This window comes from Amphiura filiformis, chromosome 10, assembly GCF_039555335.1.
Source record: "Amphiura filiformis chromosome 10, Afil_fr2py, whole genome shotgun sequence".
NCBI classification, from domain to species: Eukaryota; Metazoa; Echinodermata; class Ophiuroidea; order Amphilepidida; family Amphiuridae; genus Amphiura; species Amphiura filiformis.
The window spans coordinates 28,552,889-28,572,690 of record NC_092637.1 but is presented as its reverse complement, the minus strand read 5'-3'; the positions used below and the strand labels follow the sequence as shown (position 1 = coordinate 28,572,690).

The following is a 19,802-nucleotide window of genomic DNA, read 5'->3' as shown; positions in this document are numbered from 1 at the left end:
TTCTAACAAGTTACTAATACTAATGCTTCGAGTCGTGTCTTATCGCAATTTCCTATGTCTCTAAACTAGACATGACTCATATGCATAAAGTCATGACTAACCACAAGATATGTGGTTATGATATGTGACTTGCACAAAGACGTTAAATTAAGACATGTCTTCTGAAGACATGTCTCCATGCTAGACACAATTTTTGCAGTGTAGTTCTTGGGAAATAATTGTTGCATTTCAATCACATTTTTGATATGATTTCATTATGTGAAAGCTAAGCGCAAAATAAGCAGTTTCATTACAGAAATATCTCTTTAATGAAAAATGTTACGCGTGTAAATTGCTGGAATTCTGCGGTCGAAGCACGGAATATCAGTGCAGCGACTTCAGAATTTGCTGGAGAATTTCATAATCATTATTTTCGTCAAAGATGCCCAACTGCCCATGCTGTTTACATTTTATTGTCTTTACAATGTTTTAGTTATACACAAAGTAATTTCTCGTGTATTTCTTATTATTCATTCCAGGTGCAATAGCCGAAAGATCGGAAGATCTCTGTGGACAAAACTTTGTATTCGCCTTCCCGCCAAATCTTCACCCATCTTCCAATGAATTCCAAGTAGTACTAACATCGTGCAGTTCAGCAAGTAGAACTACGGTGAATATATCCACTCCATCACACGATATCCAATATTTTAGTACTCAATTTATTTCCAATTCGGAAAGTTTGACTGTAACATTACCAGGTGAAATTGCAGACGAAAGAGAGGTATTCTTTATACATGGGACAGTATTGATATCGTCTGACCATGATATTACAGTAGTCGCGGTGTCAGGACAAAAAAGAACCATGGCGTCATTTCCCATAATTCCTACTACCTCCTTAGGTCAGGAGTACGTGGTGATTACGTATGTAAATGAGGTGGAAAGTACTGGACTTCCTGCTGAATTTGTAATTTCATCTCTAAGTGAAAATACCCATGTGACAATACAGTTAAGCAATGATGCCTTACCAAGCAATGATTGGAGTGTGCAATATTCTGCCGATGAGCAGGTCGAACTCGATTTATTCAGCTACGATTCCGTTTTGTTCCGAAGCGCGGAAGGTCTAACCGGCACCCAAATCCGGTCGGATAAACCAATCTCAGTTGTTGCTGGTAGCGCCTGTATTTTTGTACCAAATGATCTTCTCGCTTGTGATCATATCGTGGAGCACATTCCTCCAGTTGACCGCTGGGGTTCACGCTACATCGTCCCCCCTTTTATGGGACGGCAATCTGGGTATGTCTACCGCGTGGTGGCAGCACGAGATGAAACGCGGGTGACATACCAAGATAAAGAAAGTCACACCATCGTGATTGATAAGGGCGGATTCATAGAAAGGAATATTGAGGAAGATTATACCAGCCTGGTTACGGCGGATAACCCCATTCTTGTGGCTCAATTTGCCAAAGGTAATAGAACTTAAAATTTACGAGGGAGAGCGTGGCGCAATGGTTAGGGTACTTGCCTTTAGTGCATGAGGTCCCGGGTTCGATTCCCGGCGGTGGCGATTTGCTGGGATATTGACTTGGAAAAAACAGTCTGAAATTAATTGGCAACTCTGTAGATTAAATTCAGACTTCCGCTCTTCCCATGGTTCATTTAGAATTGGGTAAACGAATCATGAAAGTACTCCGTCCTTCGGAGGGGACGTTAAGCCGTCGGTCCCGTGTACAGAGAGCCATACCTGTACATGTATCTCGCAGCCAGTTTCGAAAAGAGTAGGGTGTTTACCCCTGACTGTTCCCAACCCGTCCCGGTGTTCAAATGGACCCCAGTGGAAATAAGCTTCAATAGAGGCTTTCTTGGGTTATCCAGGGTTGTCAAAACCCGAACAAATCAAATCAAATAAAAAAAAATCGTAAAATATAAGTCACTTTTCAATTCCTGTATGATGTTACAACCTGCTATGTCAAAGGTTCGCAATGGGCAATTCCATTTAAAATCCCCAATGCCCCTGTGGAAAATTTAGCTTAAGTCTTCCACAGAGGGACTATAAGTTTCGAATAGAATAGACATTTAGGTAACTTCCATTTGAATTACTCACTCCATTTATGGAAGATAAAGATTAAGTAATAAAGGTAAAGGTAATAATACAGGGGGAGTATGGGTTTAAAAATGATTAACTCTGGCTTATTACATTTGAAAAACATACACCCCTGTGGAAGATATTTCCAAAATGTGGATTTTCAATGGAAAATCCTAATGTTGAATGAAAATTAGGTTTCATTATGTCGAATCTAACATAACCCTAACTATAACCCAATCCTTAGCCCTAAACCTAGCCCTAACCCTAGCCCTAACCCTTGCCCAAACCCTAGCCTTAAACCTAGCCTTAACCCTATCTAACCTTATCTCATATTTGACATTGTGAACCTAATTTTATTATCGTCATAGCGAACCTTATTTTGACATAGGGAGCGGATACCACTAAATTGTTTGACTGTTGATTCAGGATATCACTTAGCTCTATACGCCGTAAAAGTCATGATGTAACAGTATTAACTACCGTAGCAATAGGTTAAAACAATTTTTGAATATATCGCCCTAGATTGAATACAATATCGGTCTTTTCAAAGATACTAATCTTACAGGTGCGAGTGATCAGCATGCACGGTGTTTGATAGCATGTAAACTGTAGTAATTTTTAAGTAAAGATGAACAATGATGACGCTATTTATCGTACAGATCGTGATTGCATCCTTAGAGCTCTTCACAAGGGATATACACGTCTATAATGATATAATTAGAAAACCCTAAAAAGAATAACAAATGACAAGCAAATTATTAAAAAAATGTAAGGAATAACTCAAATTATTTGGCTAATTTAAATTTAACATATGTGCAAATAGCGCCATCAATTTTCACACAAATGTACAGTTTAAAGAATAAAAAAATACCACAAAAAGATGAATAATTTTATATAGAAATCAAAATCTATGTTAAAAATAGCTAAAAAATATATGTAAATGCTAGTGTAATAGCTATTAGTAGTGTCCATGTCTAGAATTGAACATTATAATGTATTGTTAGAAAAATTAATAAATGATCACATCAAACAACTCTGCATGATATGAATATTTTATACTAGAGAATTACGATCCAGGTCTGAGGTACCGACCGCGTGAACGTACTAGTGCGGTGCGATATATTCAAAAATTGTTTAAAGCTATTGCTATGGTAGTTAATCCTGTTACATCCTCACCTCTACGGCGAATAGACTCATATCAGTAATAGCGTTCCAGAGTTTTCCAAGACAAGTGCACTTCTTACAATCATCATAAAACAAGCATATTTTAATTTACTTTTATTTGAATAAAATATAAACAAATATTTGATATTTATTATTATTAACACAATACTCTATACAGGTAATTTTACGGATGGCATTGGAGATCCAGCCATGTTAATCGTGACACCCATCGAACAATATGTCTCACAGGTTGCCTTCAGCACTTTCAATGTCTCAGCACACGATATAGAAAACGAATACCTCACCGTGATCACCCTATGTGATCATCTGGACGATCTTCGTCTGAATGGAATGTCATTGGAAGTATCAGATGGCTCAATGATGAGATTAGACGTCTTGACTGATTATTGTGTATTGCGGAGACCACTTTGGACCAAAGGGTTTCACAAGATCACAAGTGTCAGTCTAGCGACGAAGTTCACGGCGTTTCAGTATGGATTCGGTATAAGGATTGCCTATGCTCATCCGATAGCGTTTGGTTTGAGGAAAATAACGTGTAAAGGATATGATAAGCTTGGAGATGAGAAGGAGCAAAAATGCAAACCACAAGGTAAACGTGAAGAATAAATTGATATGATTATGACCATTTGTCACACATACTTAACCCTAACCGCCCTGAAGTGATATATGGGCACGCTTTCAATGCCCCCGTGGCTAAGTGTCGGCGGCCTAGTGCTTGGCATACGAGGGGTCTCGGGTTCGAATCCAACCCAGAGCAAACAACTTCTTTGTTTGTTTTCTCTCATTATTCTTCCTTTCTTTCCCTTCCAGTCGCCAAAAAGCACTTCGGGCGTTAGGGTTAATGCACATTCACGCATGCTGTATATCTCGTATCTTGTGTAAGAGACTAATGTTTACTTCAATTTGTTAGAATTTTGTGCTGAAATTTGTTTTTGAACATTTGCAACTTTCTTTCGATTACCGTGACTGTCATATTGTGAAGTACCAAATAGCTTTGGTGTTAGTTCAATATGTTTGGCAAATAGTTTCCGAAATGGGCTCATGTTGACATTGGCTAAATAAGCTGTATTTTTGCCCGCAAGGGTACGAATTAGCCTGGAATGTGTGACATTTCTTGTGCGCCATCTTGGTGAATAGATTATCCTTCAACATATAAAATACGTACTTGGGAGATTTTCAGCCTAAAATTTACGTATGCCCGGGACGTATGCAGACAACAACGATTGTGTACTGCTTCAAAAGTGAGCGGTATTAGAACCCTAGCCACTGCCTATCAAAATTACGGGATAAACAATAATGTCAGTGCTACTAGAAGCAGTGCCTCTTAGTAGTGACCTAACCTTTGTCCCATGAACTATAACCCTCTTGCAATATGTCGCTTATTGTCTAGGGATGGGACACGTTATGTAACTTCACTCGCCCTTATTATGCATCTACATTTCACTGATCCTATTTCATGATGCAGTCATGTCTACAGTAGAATTCATCTCGACCTTTGCAGGACTTAAACCCCATTAAAAGCTTTTAAACCAAGATAACACTCATTGAAACAGCTCAACTGATTAAATCGGATCTTCTCTGGTTGTGCACATGTGTCTGTTTTACATGTGCGATATCGCAATAAAGCTGGTATTATAGCTTCAGTTGGGTAACCGATTATAAAGGAAACGGAAGGAAACAATGGTATGTGGACCTTTGTTCACGAAATGAGACAATGGCCTGCTTTTTGTTAACCAGCATTCTTGAAAATGAGCAACATAATGATTGTTGACTTAACACGGTTTGGAAATAATTTCTTCATATTTTTGGTGTTATCTGTCGTTTACATATCCTTCCTAAAACACAAAAGTGCGACCTCTCCAAACACCTAAATTAGCTAAAAATTTAGGACATGTTACAAAACTATATTTTCTAGAATTTCATAGAATAGTTTAAATGTAGCTTGTACCGTTTTTTGTGGCATCCTTCAGAACGGAGCGGTCCGTTACCAATATAGCTCAATATTTTCGGTCAAATCTCCATTCAATTAACACGGGGAGTTGGCTAGCTATGAGCTAACTATGCTTTGCCCTCACTCATATTCTACGAAAGTGCGACCCCTTCTGAACATCTAACCTAGCTGTAATTTTAGGTCATGTTAGAGAAATATATTTGCTAGAAGTTTGGAGAATAGTTTAAATATTGGCCGGTTATTTTTCACACAGTGATGTTAACTAGGCAAATGCAATATACTTCTAACGTACGCTATTTGTAGAGGTCACGCGTCAATGGTGAGAGCACTGTGTATTGTGTATAGGAAAACGGACAGTAACTGCAGTATGTCTCTAACATCTATATGTACATTATGCACACCCCTTTTCAGAGCCATCTGAGATCAATCAAAACTGCTCACTGCTGTATTTTTTCATAATAATAATGTGTTTTATTCATTTCATTTCGCATCAGATACAGAGGAGCCCGTGCTTACCTGTCCAAATAATGCAACTCTGTACACATACAATGGCGGAGTACCCACGTTATCATGGGACGAGCCAATTGCCGTGGATAACTCAGATGACGTCATAGAGATCAGGTCAAACTACAAATCCGGAAGTGAATTTCCAGTCGGGGTCACGGCTGTGACGTATGAAGCAGCAGACTCGTCTGGGAACATTGGATACTGTTCATTTTATGTCACGGTCAAAGGTAATGCAAAATATGGCTAGTCACGTGGCTAGGATGGGTGGTTTCTTAGTGAAAAGTTGGGTGTACGAGGATGTGCGGCAGATTTTGCGTGCATTTTTTAGGCATTTTGGTATAACTTTGGCACGTAATTTTTTGAAAATTGATTTAGAGATGAGATGTTGAAAAATTGAAAAAGTGCAGATTCCTAATAATCATAAAAGGGAATTTTCTTGCATTTTTATTACCGATAAGAAATATTGATTTATTAAATAACCATGAGATAATATTTCCCGGTGTAAAGATGCGTTGAAGAGGAAATATGTAAAATAGATGACTAATACCGTACCCCGTCGTGGTTTTGAAAGGTATCATCCACTTCCTACAATTATACCGTATCCGTTTCTGAGTATTCAGAACAGAAGCCTGAAGGCTTGGTGGCTCAGAAAAGAGCCGTTGTAAGTGTCGAAACAATCTCGAATATTGAAAAATCATGACTTCTTGATAATGTTGTTTGATGTGATCATTTATTAAATTTTTTAACAAAACATACAATTTTCAATTCTAGACCTAGTCAATAGCAACAACTATCACACTAACTTGTACATATATTTCCAGCTCTTTTTAACACAGATTTTCGTTTCTTTTTTAACTTATTCATCTTTTTCTGTTTTTTTGTGGTATGTTTATTCTATAAACTGTATATTGGGGGCGCTATTTACATATATATTAATTTAGCCAAATAATATAAGTTATTCCTTACATTTCATGATAAAAAAGTTTATTGAAAATTTTGTTGCTATTTGTTACTCCTTTCTGATGTTTTAATGGCATTATACCAGTGTCTACCCTTTGTAAAGATGAAAACACGATTTAAGATAAATAGCGCCATCAGTTTTCATCTTTTCTTAAAAACAAACCGCATTAGCCATTAGGCAACTGTATCTTTTTTAGTAACACAATCTCATATCATAAATAATCGTCATGAATTATTCAACAGCTATTAAGATCATGTGCCCACCAAACGTACAAGTTATAGCCGGCCGTGGTAAATCATCCATGCCAGTCACGTGGCATGATCCAGTGGTAAAGGACGCCGACACGACTGTAACCATTACATCCAATCATAAACCAGGAGACCAATTTCCAGTGGGACATACTACAGTGACGTATGCAGCACGTGACCAGATGCACGCCGTAGTTACTGATTGCAGCTTCCGTGTGTATGTGATAGGTAAGAACGGCGCCCTCTATTTGTTCGGTACTCCATTTGTAGGTTATGTGAATATGGAGAGGAAATAGATTACGTAACGCACATTCCTTTGATGCCGATTTGATTTGCCGATATTGTTTCGAACAAAGGGGTTCCTTTGATATTGATTGACAACATTTTCGAATATGTCAGCGCACAAATCGGACACAATAAATGAATAAAAACTCCGTTGGTAAACCCTAATTCCAACCCCCAATCCATAATCCTAACCCTGCTGCTCTAACCCTAACCTTATTGATAGTCATATAGTAATCCAGTCTTTTCAGTGAACGGCTCTTTTCAGAGCCACCAAAAACTTTTACATTAGCAGGTAGGCGAGATATGCTTGTTCACTGTTTACAGGGGGCATCTTCAGTGAACAGTTGTTTTCAGAGCCATTGGTAGGCAAGGGACGGCCTATTGTTTGTCTCATACTTAGGTACTTTGTCCTGAAGAAGGCTTAGCTACTCTGACGAAAGCTTGACAGTTCTAAACTTGTCCGATGACATATTCAACGACGGAAACGTTTACAATATAAGCTAATATAATCACAAAGTTGAACAAAATAGACAATTTTAGTCCCGGTTGACTCAACGGGGACTAAAGTTGGATGATACAACAGGGCGAAATTAATATAAACAAGGGATCAAAAATTTCAAATTTATCAAAATTATGGCTCCAATACAATAAAAAATAAAGGGGTTCAAATGACCCTTTAGTAACCTTTACTTGATAACCTAAAACAGTGAAAACCGTCCTTATGTTAACCTGATCTACAGATCTTATAATAGTTTATGTTGTTCACTTTAAATTTAGTTGTAAGAGCTCACGATCGACGGAAATCCAATTGTGGAACTCGGCCATACTCCAGAATAATGTCATAAATAGCCCTGTAATAGACTTTCAAAGGCTCCCTGGCTCCCACCTTGTGTATGTTACTATTTGTGTCACCATCTCACGCAACCTAGAGTCCTCGTCAAAAATATTAAACATTCTCACCCTAATACCATTTAAAAACATGATACTGGTAACAGTTTGGGTCGCTTGACATTAATGTCTCATTTTCAGTTGTGAGTTGCTATGTTGAAGTTGAAGTTGAGAACTTAAAAGTTCTCAACTTCAACTTAAACCTTGTCAGAGATGATTTGTTTGTCTTTAGCCAAAAACTGAGAGATAGGGGGTAGGCTGTACACGTCGGTATATCGCGACCGTCGGTAAATTTGGTCATATAATAAATATATAAATAATATTATCTGATTGCTTGTCTATATTATAAAAACCATATATACGTCAATTTTGCTCACTTGAGCATTAAAAGTACCATTTCCCGCAGTCCGAATCAATATAGCACTTGGTGCATTTACACATTAGGAAACGAATTTGGAGAAAACCTTCTGTTAATAAAATACTATGCTGAGCCACAAGCCTGGGTGGCCCACGCTCCAGTAATTTCAGATGATTGAGCTCAAAACAGTAATACATCAAAGAATGTCTTCCAATTCATGAAAACTAATAGATAATCAGCTTATCGGATTAAAAGCTTAGAGTGAAGGTCTTGCTGCTCGGCGAGTGTTTGTAATTATCAGAAGGTTTTCTCCAAATTCATTCTCTAATGAATTTGTGGTCTTGAAAACCAGGCCACGCCACACTGGTTCCAAAACCTATGCCTCTCACATTTCTTTAGTCAGGAGATAAAATAGAGCCATGGAGCTTAATAAAACGAGCTCATTTCGTTTGTCCAATTGGGAAATTCTCCTCTAGGATTGGACTTGACGTGCATGCAACATCCAGACATTTTCTCTCAAAGCTGCAGACCATTTGGCAGGCGGGATTGTTTTGTGGTCGTATAACGCAGTTGTTAGGGAACACATGTTGTGTTGTCCATGACATGGGGAAAAGGTCTCTCATGATGTAGATGTCTAATGCAGATAATATTGAACCAAGGGGGCAAGAAATAATCATTTCGGAATTTTGTGCAGTAGTTCCTGTATATTGCGTTTTCGTTATAGATGCACAACTGTAATATCACTAATATGCTTGCCTATTAATAGTTCTGACTGTACAGATCCTAATATCAGTCATAGTGCAGTTATACTGCACAGCAAACATGATGCGACCTTTGCAGTACTTAAACCTGGTTAACAGGAAACTACTCCAGCAAAATCAATCGATAAAGTATAGTCTATCATCCACATTGAATGGTGGACGGCATTTATGCCCAAATATGGCACTTGCCAATCAATAATCACCCACTTGAATTCCCCTGACTCGCTGCACTGACCAAAGTTATGGGAGCTGTTTTTGCTGAACATTATCTGTCATTTATATATCAGGGAGGTACGAACATTTGCAGATGCCCCACATACTCAGTTTTTAGCCTACATGTAATAATGTATACATTATTCTTGATTGACAGCGAGTACAAAAAATATTCGTCAAGTGGTTTAGCTTTAATGCCCTTCGGAAGAGAGCGGTCCACAAGTGAGTGATAGTTACTAAAAGTCGCATTCGATTTACACAGGAAATTTTGCAGGCCATGCCGTGCCCTACTTACTAAAACGTCAAAGTGCGAATATTTCCAAATATCTAAATTAGCTAAAAATTTAGGGCATGTTACAAAACTATATTTCCTAGCATTTCAAAGAGTACAAACAATATTGGCCGGTTATTTTTTCACACAGTGACGTTAACTAGGAAATGCCCTATACCTCTAACATACACTGTTTGTAGAGGTCACACCTCAATGGCGAGAGCACTGTATATTGTGTATAGGAAAATGAACAGTAACTGCAGTATGTTCAAATGCTTACATTTTCTAAAAGTTGAAGGTCACATGAAGACATCTTTCAGGCTGTAGAAAATCCACGAAATCCAGTGAGATTTCGCGGAACACTGCTGACAAGATCACCCTGTAAGCCACATAGCTCACGTCAGCTGCAAACCACAAAATTTGCTCGGTGTTCTCGAAATGGAACACATTTTGAAAGCTTAGCCAAATCTTGGTAAAAAAATCAGATACTGATCACTTTTGATAGACAATGAAATATCCAGATTAACAAAGCATGAATCAGGGCCAGCTTGTTTGTGTCCTTTCTAATGGATTTCTATACGCACTGATTTTATCCGGTATTGATAAGGCGTTCGAATATGGTGCGGTGGTTTAGTACGATCCCATGTGAAAATATTATTGAGTTAGCTTAAAAGTCGCCTTTACAAGGAACTTACTGCTAATTGCCTCGTTGTAACCCGTACAAAACTCGGGGAGCTGATCCTGGCTGCGAAGGTCCATTGTGTGCGCATACAGCTGCAAGTATGTGTTGTTGTTTAATGGTTTATGGAATGACATGGGACCTTATAGTGGTCAGCGACAACCTGTAAAGTCACGGTGCTGAGGCTTGTGGATCAACGTCTCGGCGTTGTGCATGTGCGTAACGCTGCGATTTTTTTTAAATTTCTAAATAGGAGATTATCAGGTGCACACCGTCGACGTCCTATACGATAAATATAAATTTAATACTCCGTTGGTGAGCGACGGGCGAGTGGTAGTGAGCGACAGGCGAGTGGTATTTCACTGAACGCAAGAAAAGGAGTTCTATCTGATTGGCTAGCAATCGATCGCTTAGGTCGCTCAGTAGTCAACTACAAACTCATGCATTCAATTCGATTGAAATCGATTATTCTATTATTGACGAAGATAAAGAGCGTGATAGTGTGTCAATAATGTACATTGTATTGCACCTGGTTTTACCAGCATTCCTTTATAAAATAATTTTCTCATAGAGTTGAATATTATCAAAATTTTTACTCAGGATTTCAAATTTTTACCCGCAAATTGCAGTTAAACATATCCACAGCAAAATACCGGTCCTCACTAATTAGTACATTTAATTTCCAGTTAGTACATTTAAACGAAACCTGTGATTTACGTGACAACAAATAAAATTTTCTTACAATAGAAATATCATATGGGATACTGATATGGTAGGCCGCAACCGCCACAACGTGGAGCTGCTACGCGTAGCTGACTTTTTGTTCCGTGGAGCCAAATTGACCAATCATGTTAGAGTTTTTCATTACTCGGAGGTAAAACTGACCAATCAAGTACGACTTACTCATTACGTGAAGCGAATTTAGTCATTAAGAATTTGCCAGACGAGCTTCACGTAGTTGCAAGATATCCTCGGTCACGATAGTTATGATTCAAAAAGTAATTTATGAAAAGTACGAACCGACTTATTATTAACATGGACATGCACTCACAAGAAACTCATACAGTATTGTACACAACTATATAGCTAGGCAGAGTGGTGGTAAACCATGCACACAATTCTGCGATCTGCAGTGTATCGCCGGGAGCTGATTTGTACATCTTGCGCGGCGTGGCCTGCGGAATTCGATCTTCAGCAAACCAGTTCGGATTTACTTTATATACTAGTAGTAGGCCATACATACTGTAGTTACGGTACTGCCCGTTTTCCTATACACAATACTCAGTGCGCTCACCATTGACGCGTGACCTAGTGTATGTTAGAAGTATTATGCCATTGCCTATATGACGTCACTGTGTAAAAAATAACCAGTCAATATTTAAAGTATTCTCTGAAATTCTAGAAAATATAGTTTTGTAACATTTCCTAAATTTTAGCTAATTTAGGTGTTTGGAAATATTGGTACTTTTGTGTTTTAGGAAGGATATGTAAACGACAGATAACACCAAAAAATATGAACAAATTATTTCTAAACCGTGTTAAGTCTGCAAACCATTATGCTTCTCATTTTCAAGAACGCTGGTTAACAATAAGCAGACTATTGTCTCATTTCGTAAACAAAAGCCCAGACAGTATTGTTACCTTGCGTTCGCTTTATAATCATTCACCCAACTGAAACTATAATACCAGCTCATTGTTCATTGCACAGGTAAAACAGACACAAGTGCAGTGTGTATTTAACCAGAGAAGATCTGATGTAACATAGTTGAGCTGTTTTCATTGAGTGTTATCTTGGTTTAATAGCTTTTAATGGGGTTTAAGTCCTTCAAAGGTCGTGGTGAATTCTACTGTAGACATGACTGCATCATGATTATTTTAAAGTCAACAACATTCAACAATATGATCACCGTGATAGTATGACAGTATCAGTACCGTGGTGTCAGTGATCCTGGCCTGACACAGTAGACAAACAAACAAACACGCCACACACATGGCACATGCATGCAAGGTAACATTGACTATACACTAATCAAACAATGGTATTGATCCTGTACAACTGTTTGTGGTTTATTTACATTCGATTCATTTAAAATCCACATAGTAAACATTAATTTTGGCAAGAGTTTTCTCTCTCTGGAACGATGATGCATCAACTGGCTCCGCGTAATGAAAAGATCTAACATGATTGGTCAATTTAGCTCCGCGAAGCGAAAAGTAAGCTACGCGTAGCAGCTCCACGTTGTGGCGGTTACGGCCAGCCATATACTGATCATGCGAAAATCGTAAAACATAGAATAGAAACAGTGTGGCCGGCTCTCAAAATCTCAAATTGTATGCATAGCCTGAGTCGCACGGCCTATCTCGAACAAAATAGCTCAAAATCACCATGCGTAGTTGTTGAAAAACGTGAGGATTTATCGTACTACCACGGCAATTTTTAACACGAAGATATAGGGATGATGACGGTGTGAGGTGTGCACTCTTGTTTGAAATGTATGTTATCTGTTTCTCGTTCTTTTTAGGGTTGCTCTTGTAAGGGTTAAGATTAAGTTTGGGACAAGGATTCGGTTAATTGAGGTCTAAAAGAACCAATCCGCATTTCAATTACTGAAAAGCCTACGTGGGTGTACGCGCGAATGTAATCCACCATGTAAATGAAGTCTAAATAACCAGAGGAGATCAAACCCTGCGAAATGGCACATCTATAGAATATCCCATGATGCATCGCGCCATGCTGTGAAAAATATGTCAATTTCTCGTAGAATTGGGTAGGAATGAGCGCGCGTGTACGCATAAGATTCAGATTGCCCCCCCCCCCCCCAAAAAGAGACCCCAAAATATACTAATTTTCAAGATTTGTGGAGAAAATTGTGATCATCAGACCCCTCGCTGCGTCATTGTGGGGACATGGAATGGGGACCTGTGTATGAACGTACTAAACATAGAGGCGTTATTGGAGTGGCCTAGCTCCATGAGGAAATCGCGTTGCGTACCGGGAAGGGTTTTATCCCATATTCTGGTCTACTCCAAAAGAATCACGTAGGCCTAATCTGCAGAGATACATAAAAATATGCTAACAATTTACATTATTTTTATTCTTTTCTGATCAACCTAGATAAGGAGCCTCCAATCATATCATGTCCGGATAACCTGGAAATATTCACACCTTCCGGGAATATGGAGGTACACGTCACGTGGGATGCACCAATAGCATCGGATAATTCAGGTCACGTGATAGGGATGAATATAAGTCACGTGCCTGGAGGTCGATTTTCAATTGGAGCAAGCCGTGTGGTGTACACCGTCTGGGACCAGGAAAGTAATACAGCCACATGCGCGTTCTACGTGACTGTCTATGGTAGGTTAAGGTGGAAAGTTTCAATTTCAATTTTAACCATTATGCCAAAATATTATTAAAGCCAGTGTTGCCAATTTTCAATTAAGTCGCTGAATTGGGCTACATTGAGTTGATTTGATGCCCTGCAACTTAAAGTAACGACTGAATTATGTGGAAGATGCTATGGTTGTAGCTGGTTGTCTTGTTTATGGTCAGAATGTCTTTATTTGACATAATGAAAGTATGTGTATGTTTTTCTTTAGCTCAGTGTACTGCTGGAACAACTGGAGACGAACCGGTTTTATCGTGGCCAGCAACCACAGCAGGCGATACAGCGGAATCGAACCAGCGATGTCACATTAACACGGAAAGACGTAAGGCATATCTATTATTATCACTTTTTTTCAAGGCCTGGGTGCTTAATCTCGCCGATTAACTGAGATGCTGAGAAATAAAATACTGTTGCGATATGAACTAACAAAATGTGTGTCTGCCCGATGAAAAGCCATGTTCAGTCACCCGTTCATCGGCTTGATCGGCCCAACTCCTACATTTCTCTCAACCGACTTATAACACTTGACAAGGTATATACGGTAATGGTATCGATTGTTTATAAAATAATTTCTTCAATTTCCTTAATTAGACAGCCCTTTATTTTCAGATTCAATTTTGAGTAGGCTCGAGTTTGAGATTTCGTTTTTTAAGTACATTGTTAAATCATCACAATTACTTTTGGAACTAATCGTTTTCAGGTGGTTACGGGCTGTCTATACGATACTGTTCACATGATGACGTTCTAGGAGCAAGATGGGAAGATCCGGAACCTCAAAGTTGTGGAATGACAACGACGAACGTGCAGCTGCAGGATCTTGAGAAGGTGGGTGACCCAAGTTACAGGGGAAAACTTGCTTGAATGATGTTTGAAATGTCGTTGATAAACTCAATGAGCAGGAGTGGTCCATGAATAGAACCTTGGGGTACCTCTCAAGTAATAACAAGGGACAATATGACAGCTCAGAGTTGAAAGTGGATACTACTTACAAGTTACTTCGCATACCAAGAGCAGCAGCACCTCAGCCATATTGATGGTTTGTGTCAAATGCCAAAAGGATAGAATGCTTATATCGTCGTCACAGGTGTTTATAAACAAATACTGGGATATGAATTCCTGTACTATGTCATGCAGGTGGAATATAGAGGCAATTAATATCAATTAAATAGTATAATCCCAGCAAACACAAAAACGTTTTTAAAACGTTTCAAATAAGTTATATTTTGGGTTTTGGTTTAGGTAAAAACGTTTTAATAACATTAAAATGTCGGGTTATATAAAGGTCATGAAATCGTTAAACGTTTTGTATGAAAACACACTACAACAATATTTTTAAAATGTTTTCGAAATGTCATTGTAAACTATTTTTGCAAACATTTTTGGTCAAATATTTTGTCAACACTTAAATAACATGTAAAATATTTGCACCCAGCAAACACAAAATGTTCTTAAAATGTTTTTTTGCAAAACGTTTTAATAACATTTAAATGTCGGGTTATATAAAGGTCGTGAAAACATTTTAAAAACGTTTATTGTAAATATTTTGGGCAAACATTTTTGCAAAATATTTTTTCAACCCCAAAATAACATTCTGTTTAGAATGATTTGTACCAAGTTTTCAAAAATGTTTTTGGAATGTTATTAAAACGTTTTTATACCATTTATATAACCCGACATTTAAATGTTTTCTGTAAAACATTTCTGTTTGCTGTGCAGTAAATTACCAACAAATGTTATTTAATGTGATGAAAACGTTTTATACCATTAATGTACCCTTTAAAACGTTTAAATGTCGGATTATATAAACGTTTTCTGACAACCTTTTATAATACAATTTTGCGAATGATGTCGAAAACGTTTTGTGTTTGCTGGGATTGTTTGCTCCTATCCGGAATGCGAATATAAACCCAATACAGAAAAAACATCAACATAATCTTTTTTTCCAAGTACAAGTCACTGTGGATCTGCTTTTTTCTTAAAGTATGAATAGAATTTCGTTCTTTATAATTAGATTAAGACTTCCTTAGGAACATAGTTTATTCTAGGTGCAATCCCAACTTTATCATTTTTTGCAGACACCAGTAGTAGAAGATAACGTGGAGGAAGTAGCAGATGCATTGGTGGAAGTCACAGCTTACAAGAACGTAAGCAGCGATGGTACTGCTGTTGCCAAAACACTTGAAAATATCGTCGACGTAGCGTCACCATCGGCGGAGGTACGTGTCTGTAAAGCGACAAAAATATCTTCTGGGCGGACGGACTATGTAGTCAAGTAGGGTCGGTTGATCAGTCATCTTTAACTAAAAAATGGTGGTTTTGAACAGAGCCGCCGTCAGAAAAGTAGATTAGCCATTAACTACAGGGTATCCCTTGATTCCTTTAAAGAAATGTACCGTTTAAACTTTCATGTTTGGGTATTTAAATTTCGGAATCAAACAGAATAGGCCTAGTTATATAGTCGTTGAAAAATGCACCTTACTTTATATTCATTCCACTGAGTCAAACATATACTAAGCGTATATGAACTTTATGACATTAGATGCCCAATGCTGCTAATTGGTATACAGAGCATTAAATGTTAATTGAAGCCTTGGAACAGATTGAAAACGTATTTCCAATATTCCAATACTTTGCATTATACTCACTTTGGATTGTACTCACACATTTGTGGTGCATTCAAGTAATTATAGTGCAGACTAAAACTGCAAGGTATCAGTGGACTGGTTAAAGTGAAGGAGAACGCCGCACATTATGGACTTGAAGACATCTATAGGGTTGGTGACTCAACAACTTCCTGGAGCAATGAATTCCACAGACGGATAGTGTCAGAGAAGAAGCAAGAGCCCTGCAGTAAAGCCATGCGGTTGAATGTAACATGGAACTTCGTACAGTTGCCTCTGGTGGCGGTGCTTGAAGGTATCAGCTGGTTGTCAGGAATGTCGATGAGATGGTTATAACAAAGCGGTGCATTATGTTTGATTCGGGCATTAATACCTCAAAATAAAGTTTCCGACATTGCCGTTCTTTCAGGAATTACAACTTGGGATCATAACATTCCGCGAAAACTTGACGCTTTACTTTTCTTATTATAATCCTACAGGTTACATCATCAGTTATTCAAGTTGTAGACAACTTTATAGAAGCTTCATCTTCCAATACAACAGACAAATCCCACTCATCGGACGAATCTACCTCCAGTATTCTCAACTCTCTAGAAAATCAGATCTCCGCGTCTCTTCATGCTGGCCAAGAATTAAGGGCGGTTCGTTCAAATATTGCAGTTGAGGGTGTGCAGCTGAAACGGGACACTGCAAATGGGGATTTGAGTTTCGCTGTACTCGGCACAAATTCCGAATTAAGTACTGGTAAAAGGGTTCTTGATGATGGGAACGTGAAAGTATTTAAAAATGCCAATGACGTTCCGCGGACTGAAGTTGAAACATCCATTCAGCTACCGAAGAGTTTGCTCACCGATAATCATAAAGGTAAACGTTTTATCCAAACGTAAAAAACAAGATAACGTCCTAGTTGGTCTTACTATTACATTAGAGAATGAATTTGGAGAAAACCTTCTGATAATTACAAACACTCGCTGAGCAGCAAGACCTTCCCTCTAAGCTTTTAATCCGATAAGCTGATTATCTATTTGTTTTCATGAATTGGAAGACATTCTTTGATGTATTACTGAGCTCAATCATCTAAAATTACTGGAGCGTGAGCCACCCAGTTATCCGAACTTAAAAAATGCTGAAAAAGCTGAAAAAGTTCCTTCAACTAATCAACTTTGTTGGCATCACTTAATAAAAATTCCTTTAAAAAGGATGTTAGTTGCGTCAACTTTTTAAGTAATGCCAACTTCTGAATTCAAGTTCAGGGAACTTAGAAAAATAAACAAGGTTCAAAGAACCAATTAGTTGAGTTATTGTAACTCAACATGTAAGTTGATGTAACTCGTTCATATTAAGTTACTGGTACTTATTGTTTTGAGTTATTCCAATTTGGTACTTTGTTACTTAATTCACGTAATTGGTTCATTTTCTGCACAATTAGCAGTATTCAAATATTTAATGCCAACGAACAATTTCTATGAGTGTAAGTGTGAATTTTTAATGGTATTACCTGAACCTGACTCCATTTGAAATCTACACTCCCTGTGTGAAAGATTAAGAATACATAGTGGGTGTATGGATTTCAGCTAGAATTGTGTTGTTGGAAGTCCACGAAGCAAATTCATTTGCATAGAAGCTTTATATAGATTAATTCTTCATTCCTTCCTTTATATTATCATTATACATCTTACGTTTCAATTCCGTTTTTTAGTTTACTTTCCCATAAATAAAACCAAACAGGTTGCTGGGACAAGAATGATGTTTTACGGTAGTTTGTTAAACTTTTTCATTTTATTCCTTTACACACAAAGAAATGAATAACACAGATCTATTATTTTTATCCCCGCAATCCATTTATAGGCACCTAGCTATGCTTATATACGAATTTTTACGGTACATTATTATTATTATTTGACCTCAGATTTAAAGATTAGTTTCATCGTATTCCAAGACGATGTTTTGTTCCCATCTGAGAGAATCCAGAATGGCAGCAGTAAGCTAGCAGGATCCATCATATCAGCGGCCATCGAAGATGTCCATGTTGTTAATCTTAATGATCCGGTGGTGATCGAGTTTACCCCAACAAAGGTATGTTGTGTCAGACTAATAATTGCTACATTTTCAGTAAATTAAAATAGACCTACTCACCTAGCGCATGTACAACAGCCCAGACAGTTTACAAATATGGACATCATATTTTTCCACGGTGAAATGTACATTATATCGGCCAATCGTTTCATAATCTCGTTCTCAACATTGTAGAGTGGGTTTAGTTTTTAAAATTGAATAACCTTTTATATCGCACAGGTGGTGTCCTCCCGAACATCCAGGCTGTGCTGCTTCTCATGAAGATTACTATTAGGCGAAATAGACTGCTGCAATATACAAACAGCTCTTTTCAGAGAAACCATAAAGTTTGCCTACAAAAAGGGGTATTTGACACTTGACAGGCACAATACGCACCTAATTTGTTGATATTTGAATGTTTGACAAGTGGCTCAAAACGAATTCTTAATTTTGAGTAATTTAAAGAAAAAATGAATTTTAAGGTGTCGGAATAGATTTTGTACAGTGGGTACAGAAAGAGATTGTGAAACGATTGGCCGTGTGAGAAAAGTACACTTCTTCGCGCCGTGGAAAATAATCACGTCCATATTTTTTAGAAGTTTTTATGAATTGTACTGACAGATTCCATAATTGTTTTAGACAAATTTATAATCACAAAACTAGCAAAGTTGTATTCCAGCCAGCCATAATTAACGATGCTTAATATCTTTTGCAGTTGCACGGAACAGATTTTAACTTTAATAAAAACAACACGGGATGTTACTTCTACGACAAAAGATCGCTTGACTGGTCACGTGATGGATGCAAAGCCGTATGGTCTGATGACGTCACTTCCGATGGGCGTATCGTCTGTCATTGTGATCATCTCACTAATTTTGCTGTTATTGTGGTATGTAAATTCGCTGTAAGCTGTTTAAATAATTATTATTGCAATGTTAATTAAAATGGGCATCCAAAATCAGGAAAATCTAACTGCTTTTAACTGACAAACGCAAGTTGTTGTGCTGGCAAATTGTGATGTGATGATGAAGACTTTGATAATGATGTTGTAAATGATGATGATGATGATGATGATGATGATGACAATGACGGTGATGATTAATGATGATCGCTATGACGATGACGATTATTGGCAGATGATGATGATGATGGTGGTGATGATGATGAGTGACAACGATGATGAAGATGATACAATAATAATTTAGATGACGATGATGGCAACAACAATGAACATGATAAGATCATGATGATGATGATGATCTTGATTATGATGATGATATTAACAATGATGATGATGATGATAATGTTGATGATGATGATGATGATAATATTATTGACAATGATGATGATGAAGAAGATAATGATGAT

The 19,802-nt window shown here is 37.8% G+C and overlaps 1 protein-coding gene across 1 annotated transcript in view; it reads left to right on the top strand.

Annotated features, from left to right (window-relative positions):
- The window catches only part of LOC140162702 (uncharacterized), a 59,719-nt gene that overhangs the window by 33,997 nt on the left and 5,920 nt on the right, over window positions 1–19,802 (top strand). The window contains 11 exon segments of the mRNA XM_072185974.1: window positions 519–1,445; window positions 3,405–3,836; window positions 5,693–5,932; window positions 6,909–7,142; window positions 13,485–13,727; window positions 13,970–14,080; window positions 14,459–14,583; window positions 15,834–15,974; window positions 16,859–17,243; window positions 18,289–18,455; window positions 19,150–19,323. Coding sequence (XP_072042075.1) covers window positions 519–1,445; window positions 3,405–3,836; window positions 5,693–5,932; window positions 6,909–7,142; window positions 13,485–13,727; window positions 13,970–14,080; window positions 14,459–14,583; window positions 15,834–15,974; window positions 16,859–17,243; window positions 18,289–18,455; window positions 19,150–19,323 — 3,179 coding nt within the window.